This window comes from Enhydra lutris, unplaced genomic scaffold (genome assembly GCF_002288905.1).
Source record: "Enhydra lutris kenyoni isolate GAN:26980312 unplaced genomic scaffold, ASM228890v2 scaffoldscaffold3, whole genome shotgun sequence".
Classification (NCBI taxonomy): domain Eukaryota; kingdom Metazoa; phylum Chordata; class Mammalia; order Carnivora; family Mustelidae; genus Enhydra; species Enhydra lutris.
The window spans coordinates 3,625,434-3,649,171 of NW_019154087.1; the positions used below are offsets into that span (position 1 = coordinate 3,625,434).

At 45.2% G+C, this 23,738-nt stretch overlaps 1 protein-coding gene across 4 annotated transcripts in view; it reads right to left on the reverse strand.

Annotated features, from left to right (window-relative positions):
* Positions 1 to 23,738, reverse strand: part of LOC111153420 (jade family PHD finger 1) — a 57,781-nt gene that overhangs the window by 21,052 nt on the left and 12,991 nt on the right. For all 4 annotated transcript variants that reach the window (XM_022512447.1, XM_022512439.1, XM_022512430.1 and 1 more), the window contains exons 2-5: positions 18,781 to 18,858; positions 7,016 to 7,101; positions 3,849 to 4,006; positions 1,836 to 2,023 (exon numbers count right to left, since the gene is read on the reverse strand). In XM_022512447.1, coding sequence (XP_022368155.1) covers positions 1,836 to 2,023; positions 3,849 to 4,006; positions 7,016 to 7,101; positions 18,781 to 18,832 — 484 coding nt within the window. In that variant the 5' untranslated portion in view covers positions 18,833 to 18,858. The remainder of the gene's footprint in view (positions 1 to 1,835; positions 2,024 to 3,848; positions 4,007 to 7,015; positions 7,102 to 18,780; positions 18,859 to 23,738) is intronic.

Genomic DNA, 23,738 nt, shown 5'->3' on the forward strand with positions numbered 1-23,738 from the left:
AATATTCTAACAGAACATGTAAGTGGCAAGAAACAATAGGTCATTAGAGCCAACTTCTATGCACTCTGATAAATACAAAGCCATCAAATTAACACTTCAAGTTTTTAAAAACTTGGAGGACACAGAGCTGCCACCATGATAAGCTCTAAGCACATATTCAAAAAAGCCACCTACCCATCTCCCACACTCCAGTTACTGATAAAATACTCCACTGCCTGGCCAGGCACTTACATCTCAATTCCTCCTACCAGTTTTGAAACTAACACTGGCTTTGAAAATACAATTCTATGCCCTATAATTAACTTCTACCATTACAAAGACCAATAAAAACTAAAACATCTTAAAAAGCATATGTTCAATTTCTGTTAGACAACCGCATATTAGTCTTGCCAAAGTATTCCAGACTACCTTTCCATCTGGCGAGTTAGCCCAGTACTCGTTACTTAAACCACCCACAAAGGCCTCAGCGTCTTTGGCTGTACCCTCTACCATAAGACAGGACACCTAGCTAGTCAAGTGCATGATACAGGTCTTCCCACAGCTGTCACAAAGCAGAACTTTATAATCTTTGAAGCTAGAACTGAACGGTATTCAGTTCCAAGAGAGCTCTGAAAACTTATCAACAGATTATGTCAAACAACCTCCTGGCTTGCTAACGTCCTGGTCACTAATACCTAAAAGCAGGGACCAGGAGGAAGGCACTGTACTTTGTCAAAATATGTGAGTGATCAAACAAGGAGAAAGCAACAACCTTCCTGGCTCAGTCGGCTTGACTGCCCCCATCCAGCGGGCCGAGGCCCAGGGAGTGCGGTGGCACAACATGCACCTGCTGTCCGCCGGGCCCTATGTGAGGCTCGGGGACCCATCCACGACAAAAGCAGTCTTTGTCCCTCAGGGCTCTGAAATCTACCACCAAGCATTCTATAAACGCTTACTGTGTGCCAAACTGCCGACAGACATCTCTGCCGCCTCTCCCCAACCCAGGACCCACAGCACAAGTTCTAATGAATCCTCAGTCTCTCACTCCAAGCCCAGACTTGACTGACCTCCGTGCTCCTGCTCATCACAGCCCTTCAAGCAGCACTTAGCAGCCTGAGGTGACAATGTAAGATACAACCTACATACCATCCTGGTCTTGACACCAGGAGGCGCAAGTAAAACGAGGTACAGAAGCCCCAAACTGTAGATAAACACAAAAAGAGTAACTTATAGAAAATAGCCTACAATGGGCAAAACATTCAGCCAAGCGGGGGTTTCACAGAAAGAAAGCAGGACAGAGGTGAATGGGAAAAGCACTCCAGGTTTGGAGCAGGACTTGAGAATCACAGAAGTAAAAATACAAGAGGTGTATTAGAGAACAGTGAGCTTGGCTGGTGTGGTTTCCTGAGAGAAACAACAGGCCACAGGAAGAAAGGATCTGAATGGCACTGTAGGAAAACACCACCAGGGCATGAAACTGTGTGGACCAGACCCTCCTGTCATCTTGGGAAAGTTGCTTCATCTCTCTGGGCTTCGGTTCCCTTGAGATAAGCAAGTGAGGGGGGGTAGATCAGGGCAGAGATGGGGAATCCTGCCTCCCATACCCATAGAAAACATCTTCCTTCAATCCCACCACTCTATTCACAAGCCACTCACAGACTCAGTCCCTCTTGAACACAGGTGCCATAGCCAGGCACACTCATCTCCGAAAAAGACCCCATGATTCTGAAACCGAAGCTAGAATGGAGCAGACTTCACCAAACGATGCTGAGGGGCTTCTGCTACACACCCATATGCCTGAAATTCTTCTCTACTCATCATTCATTAATGAAGCAATATAACCCATGGTCTCTCACCCATCTCCTTAAATTCCTCATTGGTCAGTTCCAGCCATGCAGCATCCATGTCGTTGAGGTCGTAACGACACACACTGTCGGCCAGTGTCCGGATATCAACATAGCCCAACTCTGGAGGCTCGGAGCCTGGCGACACAATGTATTTCTTGGGCCTGATGAACATGAGGGATTTCTCTTCAGACACGACCCTAGTTAACAAGAAAACAAAGCAGCCAGGTTACCCTTCCTGCCACAAAAAAGGAAGTCTTTTCACAAGGCCCAAAATTTGCTTCCACTTACAACACCCTAATCCCCAGGTTATCACCGGATAAACAGGCTAACACTGAGACATCCTCAAAACAGCTTTTTCCAACTGGCTTCCTGGGATACTGCACACCCTGCCTTGAGCTAGGACAGTGGCTGCCCTGACCTGCTGGCAATCCCGAAACACTGACCTCCTAAGCTTCAAGAGTTAGCGATTAAGTCACTTTCAACCAATCAGGCCTGCCCACCCTGCTGAAGGTCTAGCACCAGGTTCTTCAGAACATGGCGGCAGGACATGCACAGCAGGGCCCTGGGGAACCAAGGGGACAAACCCACCACCTCTAATCTTAAAAATAAAATTAGGCCTTGCCCATTACTAAGCAAGCTAAGAATCTGAGAGGCCTAGCCAAGTAGGGGACTCTCCCAACATATGCTTAGGACCCCAGGAGAGGAACACAAGCTCCCACTTCTCCTTATACTACCACCCTCTCCCCACACCTGTTAAGACCTGGAGTGCCTTTCACTACACCCCACTCAAAAGAAATGACAGCACACAAGACTGAATCCCTCCCAACTTGGAAGGAAGAGCCCTCTTCCTAAAGACATAGGCCCAGCATCACAGCCCCACATGTCCACACAGTTCCTCCCTCCACGCTGCCATGTCAGCAGACCATCAGCAGGTGGTCCAAAGAGTGTCAAAGTACTGTCATCAACCTCGTAACTACCAGAGTGATTTTACCTACAAGTAAAACAGGCAAACCAAAGGGAGTTATTTCTCCGACTCAACAAAGAGCAGGGCTTTAGCTAAAAACTCCATAAGCTGTGGTTAACATGTACTGCTCTTGGTCTGGGCTCCCAAATAAAAAAATGACCTGGCGAGTAATTCTGGATGGGGACTGCCATCCAAATAGTGAAAACAGTGCTGTGCCCCAAACGTAGATTCGAAGGCAAACATGGTGTTTATCCTGCAGGGCCAACGACTCTGGCCTACGGAAGCATCGGATTGGTCATTTAAGCTTGCACATTTAAGGGGACATTTGTCACAGAGACCCCAAAACAATAATCAGCAACGGTAAAAGAGTCCATTTCACAAAGCCGGCAGCTAACCAACAGCACAGCAGAGAAACCAGGCGTTAGCTGAGCGCAGAGGCCCTGAATCTTCCCTCCCTATGAGGGGCGTCCACAGTCAGCTGAGCAGCACAGTGAAGGAAGGAGCAAACAGGCCCCAGCTCCATGCGGAGGCAGGTCATCAAGGCCCCGGACCCACAAGACCCTTAAATAAAATAAAATAATAAGAGAACTCATCAAACGTCCCTCCTCTGAAGCCCCCCTTCCACACAACCATAACCTGGCAGGTCTCCTCACACCTGCCCTCCTCCAGAGGTGGAACCTATCCCCACAACAGCCATGAAGCCAGGCACTCCTCTCCAGCAGAACTGCTCCCCAGAGTGAACACAACTGGGAGTGGGGTGAGGGGAAAAAAAAAAAAAAAAGCAGCAGTTGTGTAAACATCCCAATTTCCTCCCCTCAACCAGTCACCTCCCTGCAATGTCTTGGAATTTGCCCTCCTCTCGTAAGAGAGCAGCACCTTCCCAAGATGGCTGGAATATTAAGTATGGAGGCCCATGGCCCACAAAATCACTCCCTCTGGACCTAAAGCATGTTTCTACACATTTCTGTGGCCACTTGAGGCCCCCTCTTAGTTCACTGCTCTTCTCAGGCACCTGGCTGTCAGCAGAAAGGCAATGGCAGGTGGAGAGACATGTCTACCTGGCCACAGGCTGAGGGATGGTCCCTGGACTCACAGGCACCTGGACCCCTTTCTCCCACTCCTGTCTCCAGGGATCTGCCAACACATAGTACTCATCTGGGTTCAGCTGATAGGAGTCATGCAACTTCATAGCAGTGATCAGGTCTGTCCTAAACACCTGGAAAGGGAAAGAAAGGGTCACTGACATGTGATATTTGCATTCTGACTCAGAGTGCTGGCAGCTGCAGGGTAACCATGGAGCTGCCGTGTAACAAGGTCACTGTATCAGCAGAGACCAGGTCTGACCTATTACAGGAACCCCTTGGCCTGCCGCGCCCCTTGGCCTCTCAGGCTGGGGGCGGCAATGGCTCACACCAGCCTCTCACTTCCTCATCAACTCCACAAGCCTGCAGCATCTCTGACAGCAGCAAAGCAACCTTGTTGTCCTCCTCCCAAAAACTCTAGAAACTCTCAATTCAAAAGAGGGCTGCTGAGATTTCACTCAAGGGTGCTCTTTTGGTAAGATATAAAACTCCACTAACCAGGCAACAACTTCAAGCCAAAACCCAGAACTGCCAGGCCTCCTCTCCCATATGCAGACCACCACCACCCAGCTCCTGCCTCCCAGAGCACCAGGGCCTGCGGCAAGGTACCCGGGCAGTCGGGTCCTGGCTGGCAGGTGCCACACATAAGTACATGTGGGGAAAATATGGGAAAGAAGCAACGACAGACCAGTGGGGTCAAGTCAGAAAAAGGGCTTGTAAAGAACATGTTTACACATGTTTGTTTACCTGGTATAACTTCTATAAGGGAAGCAGTATTTGAGAGGAAAGGAGGGGAGGGAAGGAGAAAAAAAGAAAGCAAGCAAGTACTCTACCTTCTCTTTACCCCACCTAAAACCCACCCCCCCAAAACTCCAAAGCACCCCTGTACAGGCAGAGCTCCTCAATCTCTCATCAGAGGTAGAGACAAGAGCCAAAGTGGCCCTCGCAGGGCTGCTCTTCCCAACTGGGAAAAGGGCAGAAGTGCAGCGCCAGCGGCCAGACGGGGCCTTGTCCTCAGTCCACCAGTGTCTCAGGGCTACATAAGGAAGCTCTGACCCTGGCATTAGCGCTGGCCCAAAGTTGTATTTGGCACAAAGCATGCCTGCATCTGTAAGCTACACTCTCTGTTTACACAAGTCACAATGCTGAACTCTCTCTTCCCGGGACAGGGAGTTCTTTCTTAAGCTGTGAAGCACAGTGCACATTATACGCCTGTTAATAGGTCCATATTTGTTTTTCCTGGTGGCTTTTCAGACTGGTGATCACTTTAATAAACTTCACCATAATAAAGTCTGAGGGCAGTGTCTGAGTAAAAAGTCCATTTCTCTGGCCTGCCGTTTTTTTCAGCACAGACTTTTTCCCCACTATGCCACTTCTCGTTTCTCAAGTCCCAGTAACAAGCAGTAACCTGGCTGTGTACCGTCTGCAAAAGCACAAGCAAGGTCAGGCTCCCCTGCAGCACTGAGCCCCCGAAGCAGGCGCCCAGCCCAGATGCAAAGGACCCGTATCACCCATGCCCTTCTCCCCCGACCAGAGAAAAGTGCTTTAAAACAAAAATCACAAGTCTACATCTTCAGGAAGCAAATCAGTTAAAAAACACATTCCAACTAAGCCTTGCCAGTAAAAAACAAGGGAGTAAGCCAAAGGAGGAGGAAAATCAAACTGTGGCAACAATATGAGAAAAGGCAACCCACCCTTCCTTTACTGAAAGACTCTGAGGACAGTCAAGAACTGAAACAGATGCCCTACACAGACTCCCCAGTCTCTGGCAGAATTCGATGTTAGCGCTAACCTATGTGTAAAGTAGTCTGAACTAAGAGCTCAACTCAGAATTTTAGGGGGAAAAAAAAAAAAAAACACGGGTCAGGGACAAGGCCGGTGCCATCCATGCCGCTCAGCCTCCTGCTGCCCGGTGCCCCTCAGACCCAGTACTAGCTCCCCCATCCTAACCCCCCATACTATTGTCCTGAAGTAACAGAAATGCATGCAGCGTGAACAGGAGGACACTGGTTGTGGAGGCAGCAGAGAGAATTAAGAAATAAAGACAGGCAGAGCTGCTCAGATCCCACAGGAAAGGAGGAGAGCACGGCAGATCAAAAATGACAAAGACCTGGGAAAACGAAGGCAATAAAACGGCCACCTTCCCATGAAGGTTTGATCTAATGTTTAAGTGTCTCCTGGGATGGTTTTCTACTACGATTCCTCATAGAGAATGGTATTCCACAACTAACAACTCCTAACCTCAATACAGCCAGCGACCCTCAGCACTCCCATTACAGACCCAGAAAAAGAAGGAGCTGGTGGAGCACAGGCCTCGGCTCCGCAGCTACAGGATGAGGCAGCCTCTGAAGCCATCTATTCAAAAGGCAACACAAAACCAGGGGCTGAACCTAAGGCCCTCCTCCCCACAGCCTGCCCACCTGAAAACTGTAATAAACTAAAATGCCCTTTCTGCGATCATTCAAATCCTCAGAGCCTGGCCAAGGTTGATAAATAAAACCTATCTCAGGCCTGGTAGAGGACCCTAATCAACAAAGGCCTGCAGAGAAACGCACCTAAAAGCAATTTTAAATAAAGAGACAATAGATAATAGGGAGGTAGGTAACAAAATGTGGGGGAGCAGGAAAATAGAAGATGAGAAACAAATCGAAAAAGAAGGGGGGAAAAAAAGCCTTAAACGTAATCGCCGAAACAAAACTCCCAGAATTACAATGGGTTGTTGCCAAATAAGCCACAAATTCATGGCCCAAACTAACTTGAGGCTGGCAGGGACTGGCAGCAGCCGAACCCGCTGATCTCCTGGCCAGAGGAAAAGTTGTTGGGAGCCAGCGAAGATGAAACAGAAAAGGAAAAAAAAAGAATATAATTAATCATAATAGCTAACATTTACTACTGAGCACTCTTTTAAGTGCTTAGTATGTATTAACGTCTGTGTATTAACCCCACTTAATCCTCACAAGAATCCTATGAGGCAAACACCTGTGTCACCCCCATTTTAGAAATTTGAAAACTGAGGCCAAAGTAGTTAGATAATTTGCCCACGATTGCAGAGACATCAGTATCAATCAACCAGGTGTGTGCCAACCACATGTACTCATGCACACGGTAGGACATGCACAGTCACACCATCATTCAGGAAATACCTCTGAAGGTTTTCGATCTTCATGTCTGGAGCAGGAACCTCTCCTGTGCTGGGATCGGGAATTCTGGGACCAAGTAGTTGAGAGGCCTAAAGACAAATATCCGAAGAGGAACAATTAAAAGTACACAAATCACTGTGTGTTCACGGGGTTTTGGTTATTTTAAAGATTTTATTTATTTGAGAGAGAGTAAGAGCGAGCAAGTGAGCGAGCAGGCACCGGCAGGAGCAGAGAGAAGGGGTGGGGGTGGGAGAGAGTGAGGGTGGGGGCAGGAGAGAGTAGACTCACTGCTAAGCCCTGCTCAGCCCCAGGCTTGATCCCAGGGTCCCAGGATCACAACCCGAGCTGAAGGCACACCCTTAACCAACTGAGCCAGCCACCCCGGGGCTCCCACAGGAGATTTTTTAACCAAACTGAACAAGGCTCACCTCAGCGCCTCCCCACAACATAAGCGGCAATGCTCCTCCACTCTCAGTACTTACTTAAACCACACACTTTCCAGAGCAGGCCTAACCAGATCCCTCCATCCTCGCTCTGTAGCCCAGGTAACAGCCCACAGGAGGGGGGCATTTTAAGCGTATCACCCATGCAGAACCTTCATCTGTAGGCCTGCACTTCAAGAGGTTCCAAGTCTCTCACATTGATAAATACAATGTGAAAAGCATTTGAGTTTTCAATAAACTTTCTAAATGCTAGATCATTATGTTAAATCATAATGCCACCCCCAAAAACATTAAAAAACAGTTCTGACTCCACAAAACATAAGAACTTTGCATGGCCTGAAACGGGGAAGCTCAGACTGCACCAGACTAAGTGCTATGGCCAATTAACTTTTAAAATTGCCTACTCACCTTGCCCAAAAAAATGCCAATGGGGTCTTTTCTGTGCCTTTCTTCTACAACTAACTAATGCTCTACGATCCAGCCACTCCCCCACCAGGCCACAGAATCCAGAAGCCCTACCAGGGCACCCATATCTCCTAAATGCCACCATGTCTAAGCCCCTCTCAGGCCTAAGACCTCTTTTGCAGCATGAACTCTATCCTGCTTGAGATGCTCCCTCAGCCTGGGTGGGAGTTCTCTTTCCTGGTATCTACTCAGTGCTAACTTCAGTCTTCGATGAACCCTGAACACATTAGCATTTCTCCTTCTTGCTCCAAGTATTCTCCCCATGGAGCGGTCATCCCTGCCCTTGGGTCTTCCCAATGTGCCAAGGAGACTGTCAGACTCGCATTTCCACTCTCACCTCCCTGCCAAGCTCCAGGTCCACGTTCACCTTCAGATAAGACATCAACTTCAGGGTTCCTTAGGTCAATCAACTCCACACGATAAAAACTGGCCTCAACATTTTACCCAAACCTGTTATTCCTCTTCTATTTCTACTTTGATGAATACCACTACCATTTCTACTAGAATTCAGAAATTTAAGAGTCATCCTAGACTCTCCTCACTCAGGATACATCCAACCATTGGCCGAGTTATATTCAGTGCAAATACCAATACCTCAGAATCCCCGCCTCTCTTCCCACCTCCACCTCTGCCTCCTCACTTGTTTTATTGGTCAACTGCAGTGGCTTCCTGTCTGTGGGTACCTTACCACCACCAGAGAGCTGAAACAGCCCTCACAACTGCCCCTGGCAGGTGCTGAACTTCCTCATCACTCACCTCTAACCCGAACACATACTGCACTGTTTCCCAGAAATGAACAAACCTCCGCAAAATAAAAGCACAAACCTAAAGGAACTGCCTTCTACCAATAAAATCATTTGCCACTCAAGTAGGAAGCTTTTATCTCTGTGGATTCCAGAGACGAGGGACACAGAATCAAAACACCTTAAGACCTTGGAGACATTAAGAAACAGATTCTACACATAAGCCTATCATCAGATTTGCAATGACAGAGACTAAAGGAGATTTCCAGGCTCCTCTGACACAGATGGGGGTAGTACCCTTGATCACCAGTTCTGAAGGCTCTTACTGGTCAACTGACTGCTGTTAGGTTAGCAGAATTACATTTCCTACAGGTGGCCCTACTGTACTTTCGGTAAATATTTTAGAAAATTCTTCCTTAAAGAATAGTGAGTATGTCTCTTTAGACTCTAATCAGTAAGAATGTTTCACTCCCACACTGAAGGAAATATTCTGGGCACACAGGAGTGCAAACCCAACTTGCAAAATCTCTATGTCCAGTCATCAGCGGAAAAAGTAGAGACAGAAGCCAACTCAGGAACCTGGAGAGGCAGGCAGATGGTTCATGTCTTCAGACAGGTCTCTTCACCCTCTGGTCCTGCAGGCCCTCCTCCGGCCAGCCCACAGGCCAAGAGAACAGACCGAAGAGTGCAAACAACAACTCTAGAAGGATGCCCAACTGTTTGTGGAGAGGAAAGAAGATACAGGGCAAAAAGGCATGGCCCTTTTCCTTTGAATTACTAGGAAAAGGATTATAAATATAAGAAAACCAGAAATTTTAGAAGAATCATTCCACTGCTATACTTTAAAAATGAATATAGAGGGGAGGTGAGTCTTTACAGTCAAATACTTTCAGAGTTAAAGCAGAAAATAAATTTGCTCACTTTTTAAAAAAGTTTTATTTAAGTGATCTCTATACCCAATGTGGGGCTCAAACTCAGGACTCCAAGATCAAGAATTGCATGCTTGGGGCGCCTGGGTGGCTCAGTGGGTTGAAGCCTCTGCCTTCGGCTCAGGTCATGGTCTCAGGGTCCAGGGATTGAGCCCCACATCAGGCTCTCTGCTGGGCAGGGAGCCTGCTTCCCTTCCTCCCTCTCTGCCTGCCTCTCTGCTGACTTGTGATCTCTGTCTGTCAAATAAATAAATAAAATCTTTTAAAAACGGGGAAAAAAAAGAAGAATTGCATGCTCTTCTTTTTATAAATATTTTATTCATTTATTTGAGATTGAGAGTGCACAAATGAGGAGGGGAGGGAGAAGCTCCCCCTTGAGCTGGGAGCCTGACATGACTAGGGGCTCAATCCCAGGACCCTGAGCCAACCAGGTGCCCAAGAGTCACATGCTCTTCTGACTGAGCCAGTCAGGTGCCCCCAAATTTGTTCATTCTTGGTTTTTGTGTCACTCTTGCCTCTTCTTGGGGATCTGTCAGAAGTCCCTCCCAGGTAGTTTCCAAGATTTCCAGGAAGTACACAGTTTTGCTGGCCAAGAACACAATCCAAGTAATGGCAATCACTCAAACTTTTCCTAGGACTGCTTTTATATTCTTGAAAATGTCTGGGCCACATTTGCTTTTAAAACCAGGAATCCAAAGATGCTCCAAATTTGGTATCTGATAATAGTAATATCCAAGGGAAATGCTGGTCCACCCAGAAATAGTCTGTCCCTCTTCCTTCTAATTTAACTAATGCAAAAGGAAGGAGAGAAAAAGTAATCTATTGAACTCACTTTGCAGAAAGGGAAAGACTGGCGAAAAGGCAAAATTTAAATTTTAACTGACAAAAGGGATGTTCATTAGAGCCAAAAGCTGGTAATCACCCAAATATCCACAAACTGAATAAGTAAACATATGGTGGTATCCATACAATTTACTGACCAAATTATGGTATGTGCATACAATGGAGTACCACCCAGCAATAAGGGGAAAAATGAGCTAATGATACATACAACATGATGCTGGAATCATTCTGTGATGAAAGAAGACAAAGAATACATATTGCATTATTCCATTTACACAAAACTCTGGAAGGTAACAACTAAGCTATGTGACAAAGTCGATCAGAGGTTGATTAGGAAAAAGAGAGAAGGATTATCTTGAGTGTTATGATTTCATGGGTATAAACATTTCAAAATATATCAAAAGTGCATACTTTAAGTGCATGCAGAAAATAAGTGATGATTTTCTATCATCCATTAACAGTAAAGGAAAAGATAATGCTCTATTTTACTTCACACAGGTAATTTGCATATAGGTGAGAATCTGCATAGAGAACTAGAGGATCCTTCCATGTCCAACAGCAGGTATTTGTTACCTGTAATCCCTTTTCTGGTTTACTTGCTTTTAAGCACTGTCAAGAGCCATCAGGCCCAAGACAGAGGTGACTATTTACAACATACAGTATACCTAAGTTGGTATTGTGCACACAGCAGATTTTCAAAAAAAATTTTTAAGTGGAAAAAAGTATAGTGTTGTTGAGAACAGCCATGCTCAACAAGAATCACCACCACTGTAACTCAAAAACTGAAGGTGGCAGGCACCAAGAATATACCTGTTTTACTTACTAGAAGATAAGTTTTGCTTTGTTCTTAAAGACTGATCTATTTATTTATCTTAGAGAAAAACACAAGCGAGGAGGGCAACTGGGGGGTGGTTGGAGAGAGTCTCAAGCAGACTCCCCACTGAGTGAGGAGCCCAACTCAGAGATGGATATTAACCCTGAGATCATGACCTGAGCCAAGATCAAGAGCCAGACGCTCAACCGACTGAGCCACCCAGGTGCCCCTAGAAGACAGGTTTAAAGAAAAAAAAAAAAAAAAAAAAAAGATATGTTTGAGTTCTGGGAAAACGAGGTCATGGAAAATAAAGCAAGAATGCATTTAAAGGGGTGCCTGGGTGGCTCAGTGGGTTAAGCCTTTGCCTTCCGCTCTGGTCATGGTCAGCCCCGCATCAGGCTCTCTGCTCAGAAGGGAGCCTGCTTCCCCCTCTCCCTACTTGTGATCTCTAGCTCTCTGTCAAATAAATAAATAAAATCTAAAAAAAAAAAAAAAAAAAAAAAGAATGCACTTAAAGACAACTTGCTGGGCCACTGCCTCCTGACAGGAATGTCCCAACATCTACAGAAACATTCACAGAAAGCCTACAGGCCAAGAGACTCAGGTCTTGACAGTATTATACCAGTTCTCTCCACAGCAATGCTCTCAAGTGGTCAAGAAGCTCCCAGAGTATTACTCAAGCAAAATAATTTGCAACCACTTTTAATTAAAAAAAAAAAAAAAAGTTAGAGATATTTTTTTTTTAATTATGTTGGGTGGGAAAAAAAAAAAAAAACAGAACCAAGAGTATTTCAAATACCACAAGGACCAGGAGATAGTGATTTATGCTACAGCAAAACACTAGACACCTGTAAGTTCTTAAAAACCATGTGCTAAGAGCACACTTTGTTGGTACTGCATTTTGTTTTTGTTTTCAGAATGCTAACATTTAATGGCAAATTAAACTAAGAATATAGCAAGTAAAATTCTTTTTTATTTTCTCGTTGCTTTCAGGAGGAGTTGGGAGCTCTAGAAATTTGGCAATGATGTCTAACATTACTTCACTGTCCATACACAAAACAGGGTTACTTAAAGTCCACTCTAGTGACAAGTTTAAGTGACTTTAAAAATTCTGGACATGTATACCATTTAAGAACAATTCTCTATTAAACACTGGAAAGAATGATTAGACAAAGCATCTTATTTTAATGGCCCCAAACTCCCACTGAAACAGAGCTCTGTGGGGTAACAATCAAAGTTATAAAAGGCTTACAGATCACAGCATCATGAGCATGGACCCCGTATGTGCACAGAGCACTCAACCCTGTTTTTCGGGTCCTACTAGGCAGGTATTTTGAACATTCTCCTTTGAAATTAAAAATAGCCATGCTTCTTGCCCTAGATCTAAAATAAGGAAAAACCTCAAGAGTAAATCTACTACCTACTGCATACACTCCACTGGTAACCCGTGTGTGATAACAGGTTGTGGAGCCCACGAGAGGTTTAGAAATCAAAACAAATGGTGGTCTGGGCGTTGACACCACCACAAAATGCAAACTCTGAAAGAATCGCACCACTCACCAAATACCGAATCTCCTAGGTCTCCAACACTGCTTTGCTTCTAGACACTACATCACATGCTGGTGTCTTCAGGAATGTTAAACCAGCTTAACAAAGAAAGGAACTTAGGGACCAATGAGTATCGGAGTCTGGCAGGGCAAGTGGTGTCACAAAAGCACAGATCCAAGAGACACCCCTATGCATTACTTCAAAGCTAGGGACAGCCCTGTGCAAATAAAGCAAGGCTGTGGAAATTCCCACTGGAAAGTAAGCAAATTTAACGTAGTTATTAACCATTTGCTTTAATTGCATGATAGAAGACAAGACTCTAATATAATTGCTGTTTCTTGCAGGGGCTGACCCTACACTTCCCCTATCTCCTCCATCCCAGCATAGCTTTGCTCCATGGTCCAACTCACTTCCACATTCCAAAATACAAAAGCTTCATGCATATATCCAAAAAACTGGCTCAGGAATATTTCAACATAAATATACTGTGCCTTCAACCAATGGACACACACGTTTCACTTACCCAGCGCTCCTGCCGACACCTAAGTCCAATGGCTATAGAAGACTAGCCCATGGACTAGATCATTTTGTGCTAACTGCTCCTATAGCCCAAGAAGATGCTGGCTCTGCCTCTCAAAGCCAAGCCACACGTTGGGTTTGAAAAGGGGCAAAGCCACCTCTGTGTGTCAGTACACATTCTGCAATATTTGAACCGAAAATCCCCTACATTTCAAGAATGCCTACACAATCCCTGAGTGTCACAAGATGCAACTGAAGGGGGAAAAGGACAAATTAAAGGTACAGTCAATTTATGAATGGAAGTGGAAGCATGCAAAAAAGAAACCACTGAAGACCTGCATGAAGGTAACCAAGCACAGCCAACTGAATTAAGAAAATGACAGCAAGTTATTGAAAGATGGAAGGAAACTCATTAAATGCAATAAGACATAAAGAGGTACAAAGCAGAAGTACATTTCATCCACTAAAATTTTGTTCTCTCATTGTTTACCTATAAGCTGGAGAAAAACTAAAGTCCTCACATAACTTTATGTTTACCACTCACCAACCTGAGTTACTAAATGCAAAATTAGTAGATCTGAATTTTGCTCAGCACTCTTTTTCTGCACATTTATCATCACAGGCGATGGAGCAGAGCTCAGCTGCTAACTGGAGAAGACAACATGTTTCAGGGCTAGTACAGGTGTGGAAACTAGGTGACCAGAGGGTCCACAAGGCACCTGTTTCCAGACCCCCAGCAACACTCTCCAGGCCTTCCCACAGGGAAGTCCCAGTCCTGACAGTTATGAAATTCAACAGGAAAAGGAAGCTCTGCTTCACAACTTCAGGAAAAACTTTCAAGTGTCAGCACACTTCTCTCATTATTCCTAATAAATAAATAAATAAATAACTTTTCCCCCTTTCCCTCTGTTGTCTTTGAGAGGCACATTTAAAAACAACCCAAAAAACCCAAAAACATCATTTACATTTGGCTCCCTTATTCCAGCCAAAAATCCCATATTTTGAAAAGAAAAAAAAAAAAGTGTGCCAAATGGACAGTATTCATTAAGTAATATTTAATTCTTGTCTTACTTTTACAGAAAAAAAAAAAAATAGAAGAATGGTGATCAGAGCTGTTAATTGGCCTGAGATAACAATCCATAATTCCTGCCAAAAGAAAGGACACTCAATGCTTTAATTAGCCTCTGCAGCTTTACCAAAGATAAAAATGCAATCTCCTTCAGGTTTTGGAAATACTGACAATAGCTGGCGGATCCCATTCCCACATTTGCCAAAACTCCAGAGGACAGAGGATCCTGGGCTGGGAAGCAGGAAATGAAGGGCTTGTTTCCCGGGGCCACACCCTGGCACAATATGTAACTTCAACCTAGTGAGGGCCACCCAGTCCCAGGAGCCCAGCTATTACAGGCACAGCCTGTGAACACCCCAATGCTATTTCGTCTAACTGTAGGGCCAGCCCTCCACAGGGCACCTGGAGAAAGGCTTCAACAACTCCAACTGCAGCTGGATGAGGGCTTGCACTGGCACAGAAAATGCCCATCCATCCCCAACTGTAAATACCACACTGGTATTCCCCTGGATCAGGCCAGAAAACAAAGCAAAGGACTCCAGCCCAGAGGCCAGCAGGGCCCCGCCGTGGCTGCGGCTGGTGTTGTGGCCCCACGCTGACGTCTACAGCTGCCTCTCCTCCACTTGGACAAGTTCTGCATTGGGCTGGGAACTGCTGCCAAAATTCTGTCAGGGCTGCAGGCTGGAGAGGCTGGGGCGCAGCCACTGCACACACCCAACCCTTCTTGCAATCAGGACTTTCCAAGTGTCCAGACCTCCCTGAGGGCGGGCCTGGTTCTAGGGACCGCACTGCAAGGGCAGAAAGCACCCCAATCAGACCACCATGGGCTTACAAAAAGATGGGCTCCAACACAAAGCCATCTGGTACCAGAGGCCTCTGCTGTGAAGCAACTGCCCTCAGAGAGGGTTTGAAAGGGTATTCCATGGTGTCAATATGTACGTATTTTTATAAGCTTTGGGACTCCAAGGGTTCTTAATGAGACCTGTTTGTTTACTGTATCATCGTCTACTATAATTACCAAATCATTAAGCCTGGACAGGCAGTCCAGTACTAGAGCATCAACATACACTTTATACTGAACCAACTATATGACAAAAGGATGGCCCACCCACCTTCTAGTAGCGCTGTCGTGATCCCCTCATCTAGCCTGAGTAGGACAGAACCCAGCTTTGTGGTCTACCTAGTTTAACCCTCCAGCCCTCTGTAAATATTAATGCTCCTTAATGCTCTGACTCTACCTTCTTCAGGGAGGCCAGCACAGACAGGAATGTAGCTTTTTTTTTAAAGACTTACTTATTTATTTGACAGACAGAGATCGCAAGTAGGCAGAGAGGCAGGCAGAGAGGGAGGAAGGGAAGCAGGCTCCCTGCCCAGTAGAGAGCCCTATGCGGGGCTCGATCCCAGGACCCTGGGATCACAACCTGAGCCAAAGGCAGAGGTTTTAACCCACTGAGCCACCCAGGTGCCCCCCCATTAAGGTGACTTTTGATGGACACATTTTGGTGAACTTGGGCACTCTTTTCCTCCTTCCATTCTAACAAGAGTTCTAAGTGGAAAATCCTATTTAGATGAAACACCTGGTCCTCTAGGGCTGCAGAATTCTTATGTTGGAGGCTAACCCCCAGTACCTCAAAATGTGACTACATTTGGATAAAAGCCTTTAAAGGGGTAATTAAGCTAAAATGAGGTCATTAGGGTTGACCCTGATCCTATCTCACTGATGTCCTTAAGAGGACATTTAGACGCAGAGATGCCAAGGATGCACATGCTCAGAAGATCGTGTGAGGGCACAATAAGAAGGCAAGCCAAGGAGAGAGGCCTCAGAAGACACCAGACTTACTGACACCTTGATATGAGACTTCCAGAACCGTGAGAAAATAATTACCTGTTGCTTAAGCCACCCAGTCTGTGGCCGTTTGTTCTGGCAGCTCAAACAGACCCACACAAGGGCCTCTGGGGCTATCAGGAGCCTCTGTGCAGCTGAGGAGGAGTAGACTGGGCCACGGCCCAGAACTGCACTGTTCAACATGGTCGTCAGTAGCCACATGCAACTTCTTTTAATGTACATTTCAATTAATTAAAACTAAGCAAAATCTTAAAACCCAGAGTTCCTCAATTACAGCAGATAAGAACATTTCCATCCTGTTGGGCAGCTCTAGACCAGAGAGGGAAAGGCTGTAAGTCTGAGAGAATGTTCCAGGAGAACCTTGTCTTCCTTTTCTTTTAAGATTTTAGTAATCTCAGGGGGGGCGCCTGGGTGGCTCAGTCGGTTAAGCATCTGCCTTCGGCTCAGGTCATGATCCCAGGGTCCTGGGATCGAGCCCCGCATCAGGCTCCCTGCTCAGTAGGAAGCCTGCTGCTCCCTCTCCCACTCCCCCTGCTTGTGTTCCCGCTCTTGCTCTGTCTCTCTCTGTCAAATAAATAAATAAAATATTAAAAAAAAAAAGATTTTAGTAATCTCTATACCGAACCGGGGGCTCAAACTCACAACCCCGAGACTAGAAGTTGTATGCCTTACCAACTGAGCCAGCCAGGTGCCTCCAAGAGAACCTCCTCTAACCCAGCTCTCTCGGGGAAGAGATGAAGCAGCAACAAGAGCAAACACAGTGAGCATAAACCTGCTGCTCAATGCCAAAAAATATATTAAAACAGGACTCCAAGCCTTGTATCCAGCATTATTAGTATGTGAAAGTAATTCATGAAACCTTCTTCTGATTAATTCTGAACCTAAAAAGCAAGACATTTTTAAAATTGCTATAGGACAAAATTGTGTATTCAAGCAAACAGCAAGCATTTATTGAGTACTTATGACTCCTGAGGACACTTTGATAGGCACCACAGGGGGCAGAAGAGAAATATCAGCATGTTTTTGCCTCAAGGAGTAAAAAGCCTAAGTAAATATCAGAGCAAAAAACAGGTAGTGAGGGCTGTGTACAGACAAGCGCTAAGAAGTTCAGAAGGCTCTCTTAAGGGCTTTCCCAAGTGGTTTTAGCTGCCTGTGCCTGGGCACCGACCCTCAACACCTTTCCCTGAAATTAAAGGGAAGCCCTGCTCTCTGCAGCCCCCAAACCTCCATGCCTCTCCTTCCTTCATCCAGTTAACTCTTCCCCTGTGCCAAACATCAGCAGCTCCTACCATCTGCCCCCAAAGTCCCCGATCCCCTAGCTCGTCAAACCCAGCCTTTCATGATCTTGTCACAACTTAACACTCCATGTACCCCAAACACCCGACACTGCTCCAACAGCCACCAAATCTACATCCCACTGCCCCACACCTGTCCCCAAAGCCCCCTAAAGAATGCCGTGTTTGAGGTCTTCTGGTTTTCATGGTCTCTTCCAGTAGGTTTCTCATGGCTGTCAGTGTGGCCACCTTTAGCAGCAAAGGCTTGCAGTCTATAATTTACAGCTTTTACTCTGTTGAAGACTTCCAGACCAGAAAACGGAAAACAATCCTGTTTGCCTAAAAACTATTTCATCCTTCAGGACCTGCCCAAATGTCAATCCTGGTGTTTCCCTGGTTCTCCTGTTCTCTAAATTTGTGCCTATATACATATATATATATATATACATTTCCAACAAGCGTCAAAAAGACATCTCTGTTACTCCCCTAATGACTTTCTGTCAGACCTAGATTTTATGTTTGTCTAAGCAGAGTTCCTTGAAAGCAGGCCTAATACCTTTCCCATCATGCAGCAGAGCAAGCAGGTTTCCCAAGTTTCATCTGTAACCTAAAACATAAGCCAACAGGCTGGAACTCAGGCACTGTGCTAGGTACAAAATTCCCTTGTTATCTGAGAAGAACTCTTCGAGTAGTATGTTAGCTTCTCAATACACAGAAGCTGTATGACATTTATTTTGACTGCCTGGAAGCCAACTTCTGGTTCTCAGCTGCACTGTGAAAATACGAGGATGCCAGAGAGCAGAGATGCAGACAGGAGTAGTATTAAATACAGTCACGTTAAAAGTCAAGTGAAGACCATGGACTCTTGCCTCACTAAAAACCTATACTTAATATTCACACATCACACTCAATCTACCCCTGTATCAGGTTGGACTAGTTGATAATTAACTGGCTTCAATTAAGTTCCCTTTTCATAAATAGCAAGTCTAAGTGCCATAAATGATGTTTAGGAAAAACAGACACACCAGTGACTCTTGGAACTGGCTTGTTCATCCTTGGATAACAAACAGGAAGCCTGAGGAATGCCCGCCTGCAGTCAACCTTACCAGAAATACTTGGTTACAGACCTGCAGTCTCACACTCAGAGGCCTTGGCTTTCTCTGACCTGCCTGATATGTGAAGGGCCTCAGCTATTTAAAGCATTACATTAAAAAATCATGTTTTTACACCAACCCAAACCCGGGTAGGCTCCAAGAACAACAAAGCAGGACTTACTGCCATTGTCGTCAGAATCCTCACTGCTGCTGGGAAGGCGACCTCGTTTCATGATCTCCCCGGGAAACAGCAGGCAGCCTGCAAAGCAATGAGACAGCACTTAACCCAAGATGATAATACACAATCATCAAGTTGTGCTTCAGATGGCAGCCCAGGATTTACAGCATACAAAAGCAAACAATTGGCTTTAAGTAGCATTTGAATTGTAAACAGCAAAAAGACCAAAGATACATAATTAGGTGCAATCTTTAACAGAACAGGTTCAAAGGGGGAGGGGTGGCAAAGTCAGGAATCAGTAGGTCTCCTAAAGGTGCCACGTTCCTCTCTAGTTCCAGTGACATTATCACTACAACTACTCCAGGAGTCTGTTTAGCTGACTGGCAGCAAGCAAAGCAGAAAGAAACACGCAGCAACGAGCACAGTGCTTCCTCACTACAGGCAGATTCATATTTCACATGTGTATATGGGGGATGGGGATGAGGTTGTGCCTGAATGTGTGAATATTTACACTGCACTGGGCATGATTATGCTTCTCAGGCAAATTTTGCTGAAATAATCCTAAAAGCCAAATAACCTGGAGTTGCAGGAACAAAATAAATGGGGTATTAGGAAAGCAATTATCTCCTCTAGCCATCTCCGACCCTTTGGCATTCAAAGCTCCAAGAGGAAGGAACCAGACATAGTAGCTGATCCAGCTCCCTCCCCTTTACTTGTGAGGAAATGAAATCAAAAAAAAGTTTAAGCAGCTCCTCCCCCAAGTTCACACCAAATCCTATTTCACCCAACTCCTTACAGCCTGGTCCAACCTAACCTAGCCAGACAGAGAGACACCTGGCCCAACTTGCTCTTGCTAACTCCTTCCCCATGATAATAGACCTCCAGCATTACCAGACTCTATTAGCAGACAGTGACCTGAGACTAAAAGCCAGTCAATGAACTTATAAAGATGGATTCCCTGGTCATATTCGCACAGGTAGCTCTCCAAAGAAATCCAAAAAGCTTTCCCAAACTGAAATTACTGATTCCCTTGGTATTTTTAGGAACTTGATCTTACTGCAGGGCAATGATTCCTGATGAGAGAGGAGGGCTTTTCAAGTCAGAAGTACATACCCAGCCCCTCAAGAAAAGTACATCCCAAGATCCCCCTCATTGGGAATCAGAGCATTGGAATGTGGTATGTTTCTCGTAGCCTAGAGCACAGGAACAGTGTGGGTTAAAATGTGGAGAACCGCTGTGTTAGAACATGATAGAAATTAGAAACCCAAAGCTCCACTCTAAATGGACCTACTAAAGAGCAGACCAAAAAGGCAGAAACCCATCATACACTGTATTCTGTTCCCACCTACAAAAGAGACCTATATGATTAACTCAAATGTTAGGCCCCTAATCTGTAATTCTCCCTGAGACACCAGTTAAGCTTTGTGAGTTTCTGTTCACAAACTGATTCTTCAAAAACCATTAATAAAACAATTTACCAAGTGGCAGCCCAGACATGACTTGGGATCTGGGTCATGGGCTATCTTGTGCGCTAAGGTTTCATACCATGAGGGCGGGGTCATAGTCCTAGAACCCACCCATCCCTTTTCTGCAGAGCCCCATTCACCCATAACTAACATCCAGCAATCTATAACTTGGCCTGGGGCAGGCCCATTCCAGTCAGAAGCATCCACACCAAACACCTGTGGCCAACTCCCCACTTGGAAGGACTGTCTTTCCTGCCCAGTCACCACATGCCGAAAATATCAACTACTGACAGCTAAAGTCTCCTCCAACCTTCCAGGGAGGGCAGCCCTGTTTCCCTTCCAACAGGAGGCACAGGGAGAAGAGGAAAAAGCAAAAGACCATTTTTTCCTAAAAACAACTTCAAGCTCCCCAAAGCCTATTTACACCAAGCAGCTTTAAAAAAGGAAGGAATGAAGGAAGAAGGAAGTAAGAAACAAAGGAAGGAAGGGCTACCTAAAGAGGAATTCCTTAAAAGTAAGGGTGTGGGGCACCTGTGTGGCTCAGTCATTAAGCGTCTGCCTTTCTCAGGTCCTGATCCCAGGGTTCTGAGATGGAGCCCACAACACACTTCCTGCTCAGCAGGAAGCCTGCTTTTCCCTCTCCCACTCCCTCTGTTTGTGCTCCTTCTCTCGCTGTGTCTGTCAAATAAATAAATAAAATCTTTAAAAAAAAAAAAAAAGAAAGGGTGTGATGTGACCCAAAAGAGATGCAGCTCCCACCCCAGACTAGACACAAGAAAACCAGTGCTGATCACATCTCCACTAACTCAGACAACTTAAATTTACCTAAAAAGAGCTTGAAGAACTTAGCATCCTTTTCAGTCAAAAAGTCTTCCTCCTAGCCTTCAAACACAACTCCTAGAGAAAACACCCAGTTCAACTAAATGAAAAACACCAGCACTGGCCAAAATAGAATGATGCTCCTAAACACATATATATAAACACTCTCTAAAGCAAAATTATGCAAGTAAAAGAAGAGTAAAAATAGTATTTTCCTCCTAACGCATTCCATTTTCATCCACCCTGAAAGATGTTGAGAAATGAAGGTTGAGAATGCTGTATTATACTTCTCCAGGGAACCTGGCATAGTAACAGGGGTTAGTGCCGGCAGAATCTCCTCCTCTGTTGCTCTAACACACTTAAACCTTGACATCAGGCTGATTTATCTCACCTGGGGTTACTTGCTGTATCAAGAAATCAAAGTACACGTTAGTATCTTCAAGATACACAATACAGTGGTGGTATGCTTCAAACATCTGACCAATAAAAGCCAGTGTGAGAAACAGAGGGCCCTCCTCATCATTACCTTTGCTGACTCTTTAGGGCATGGCTGATTATTATCTAGACGATAGTGTAGTAAGTAATAAGTAAAACAACACTTCAGAGAAAGCACAAGAAGATATAATAGCGTATAATGCACCCCATGAACACATGAATACCGAATCTACTTGGAGGCTGTTCCGGACCTCATGGAATTCCTGGTCTGGTTGAGGACAGACAAGTCAACAGAAATTCAGTCATGGTTAGTGCTTGACAGTGGTAGACACAAGGCTCTGCAGGAACAGAGCTTGATGGGAGTCAGGGAAAAATTCCCTGAGCAGAGTCCTAAAGAGTAAGGAGAGGTAGCCAAAAGTGGAAGCACGACATTCTGGGCAAAGCACTGTAATATCTGACAACATACATGCAACATACCATATTACTCTGCACAGCATCTTCATAACCAGAATCTTACTATTTGCTCAACTGTTTACTAATACACTTTCCTTTTTACCTTTTATCCTATTGCCAAGCCTTACCGATTCATAATGTAGGACTCTTTCAAGTTCCCCTAACTTTGCCTCACCGATTTGTCTTCAAACACCTGTATCTGTATAGCTTTAAGCACCTCCCTTTCATTCTCTGTGCCTGCAATCTCTTAGCCCTTCTGATTATTACAATAAATGAATCCTCTCTAATAGGTGACCACATCAAGTCATTCCTTATACAAATCTCTCCGTCTGCTGCACACTTACAAATTAGTCCAGCCAGAAACTCCTAAGTTTTCTGCCACCTGGACCCTCACAACTCTACCCAAGCATCTCTCCTAACATCTCCCCTTCAGCTAGGCTTGCCTCTGCTGGGCCAGGCCTCTTACCATTCTCAGCCTCTGCTAACGCTTGCTTCTCTGCCCTTCCTCTCCTCTGGGGGCCTCAGCGAAAAACCAGTAGGCATGGTCTACCATTCCAATTACAAGCACTTATATTTTGTACCACTCATTCCATCTTGTTTTAAAAACTTTTTCACCCTGCTTTTCAATGTGTTATTTTCTTCAATAACCAATTCTTGCTTTTTATGATCACCTAAATGTGCCATATGTGTGTCTCTAGAAATTTTATAGAGTTCTTCAGAACAGAGATCCTCGGGGCGCCTGCGTGGCTCAGTAGGTTAAGCCTCTGCCTTTGGCTCAGGTCATGATCTCAGGGTCCTGGGATGGAGCCCTGCATCCAGCTCTCTGCTCAACAGGGAGTCTGCTTTTCCCTCTCTACCTACCTCTCTGCCTACTTATGATCTCTCTGTCAAATAAAAAAAAAATATTTAAAAAAAAAAAAAGAACAGAGATCCTCTTTTAATTAAATATGAAAATAAGACACCATGGAGAGGGTCCTGCATAAAATAGCCTCAGGACAGCTACAATAAAACACACCCAGAACTCTGGGTTCAGTCCTCACCCACTCCGCCTGGTTTCGTCAAAAGTGACTCAAGGTGACGCAATTTACAAGAGCCTGGAGTATCCCTTTGCCATGTGAAGCAGAACAGCTAGGCATTATTAGGAATTTGGGACTTTGTCCAAAGAAAGGAAGACTACCTAGGAAGCCTGATTGTAACAACATTGCCTGGAAAGGCCAAGTCAAAGGAGGTTTCTGGCCAAAGACCCTGGCTGGATGCATCCAGTGCCAATCCTCAGGTACCTCCACTGCAGGCAGGGGCATGCCAAGACAACTAGGCACCAACTCCTCACCAAGCACAGGCACTATTTATATGACCATCCTTGTGGACATTACATGCAAACCACTCTCCTTCAATCTTCTCTTCACACAGGTTAAAATGAGTGGATTAACTACTATATTAATTCGATTAAATTTGTATTGAGTTGGATACCCAAGAAAGGGTGAACAAGATACGAAATGGCCCAACAGAAGATACGGTAAACTAGACAAGTGGCTTCACTGCGATAACTGCTATAAAGGTTACTTGACTGCCATTCAAGGATTACAGTGGGACACGGCATACATAAATGAGATAGCAAGGTACCTTGAAATCTTGAAATTCCTCAGACTGAAACTGGGGGAAATACATCAGCATGCCCGGAAGCTAAGAGCAGCCATTAGCTGAAGGAATCCATTCCCAAGGTGGCTCAGGAATTTACTGAAGAGTGAACAAGTTCAGTGACCTGGGTGTGGTCCCAGGGAGACATGA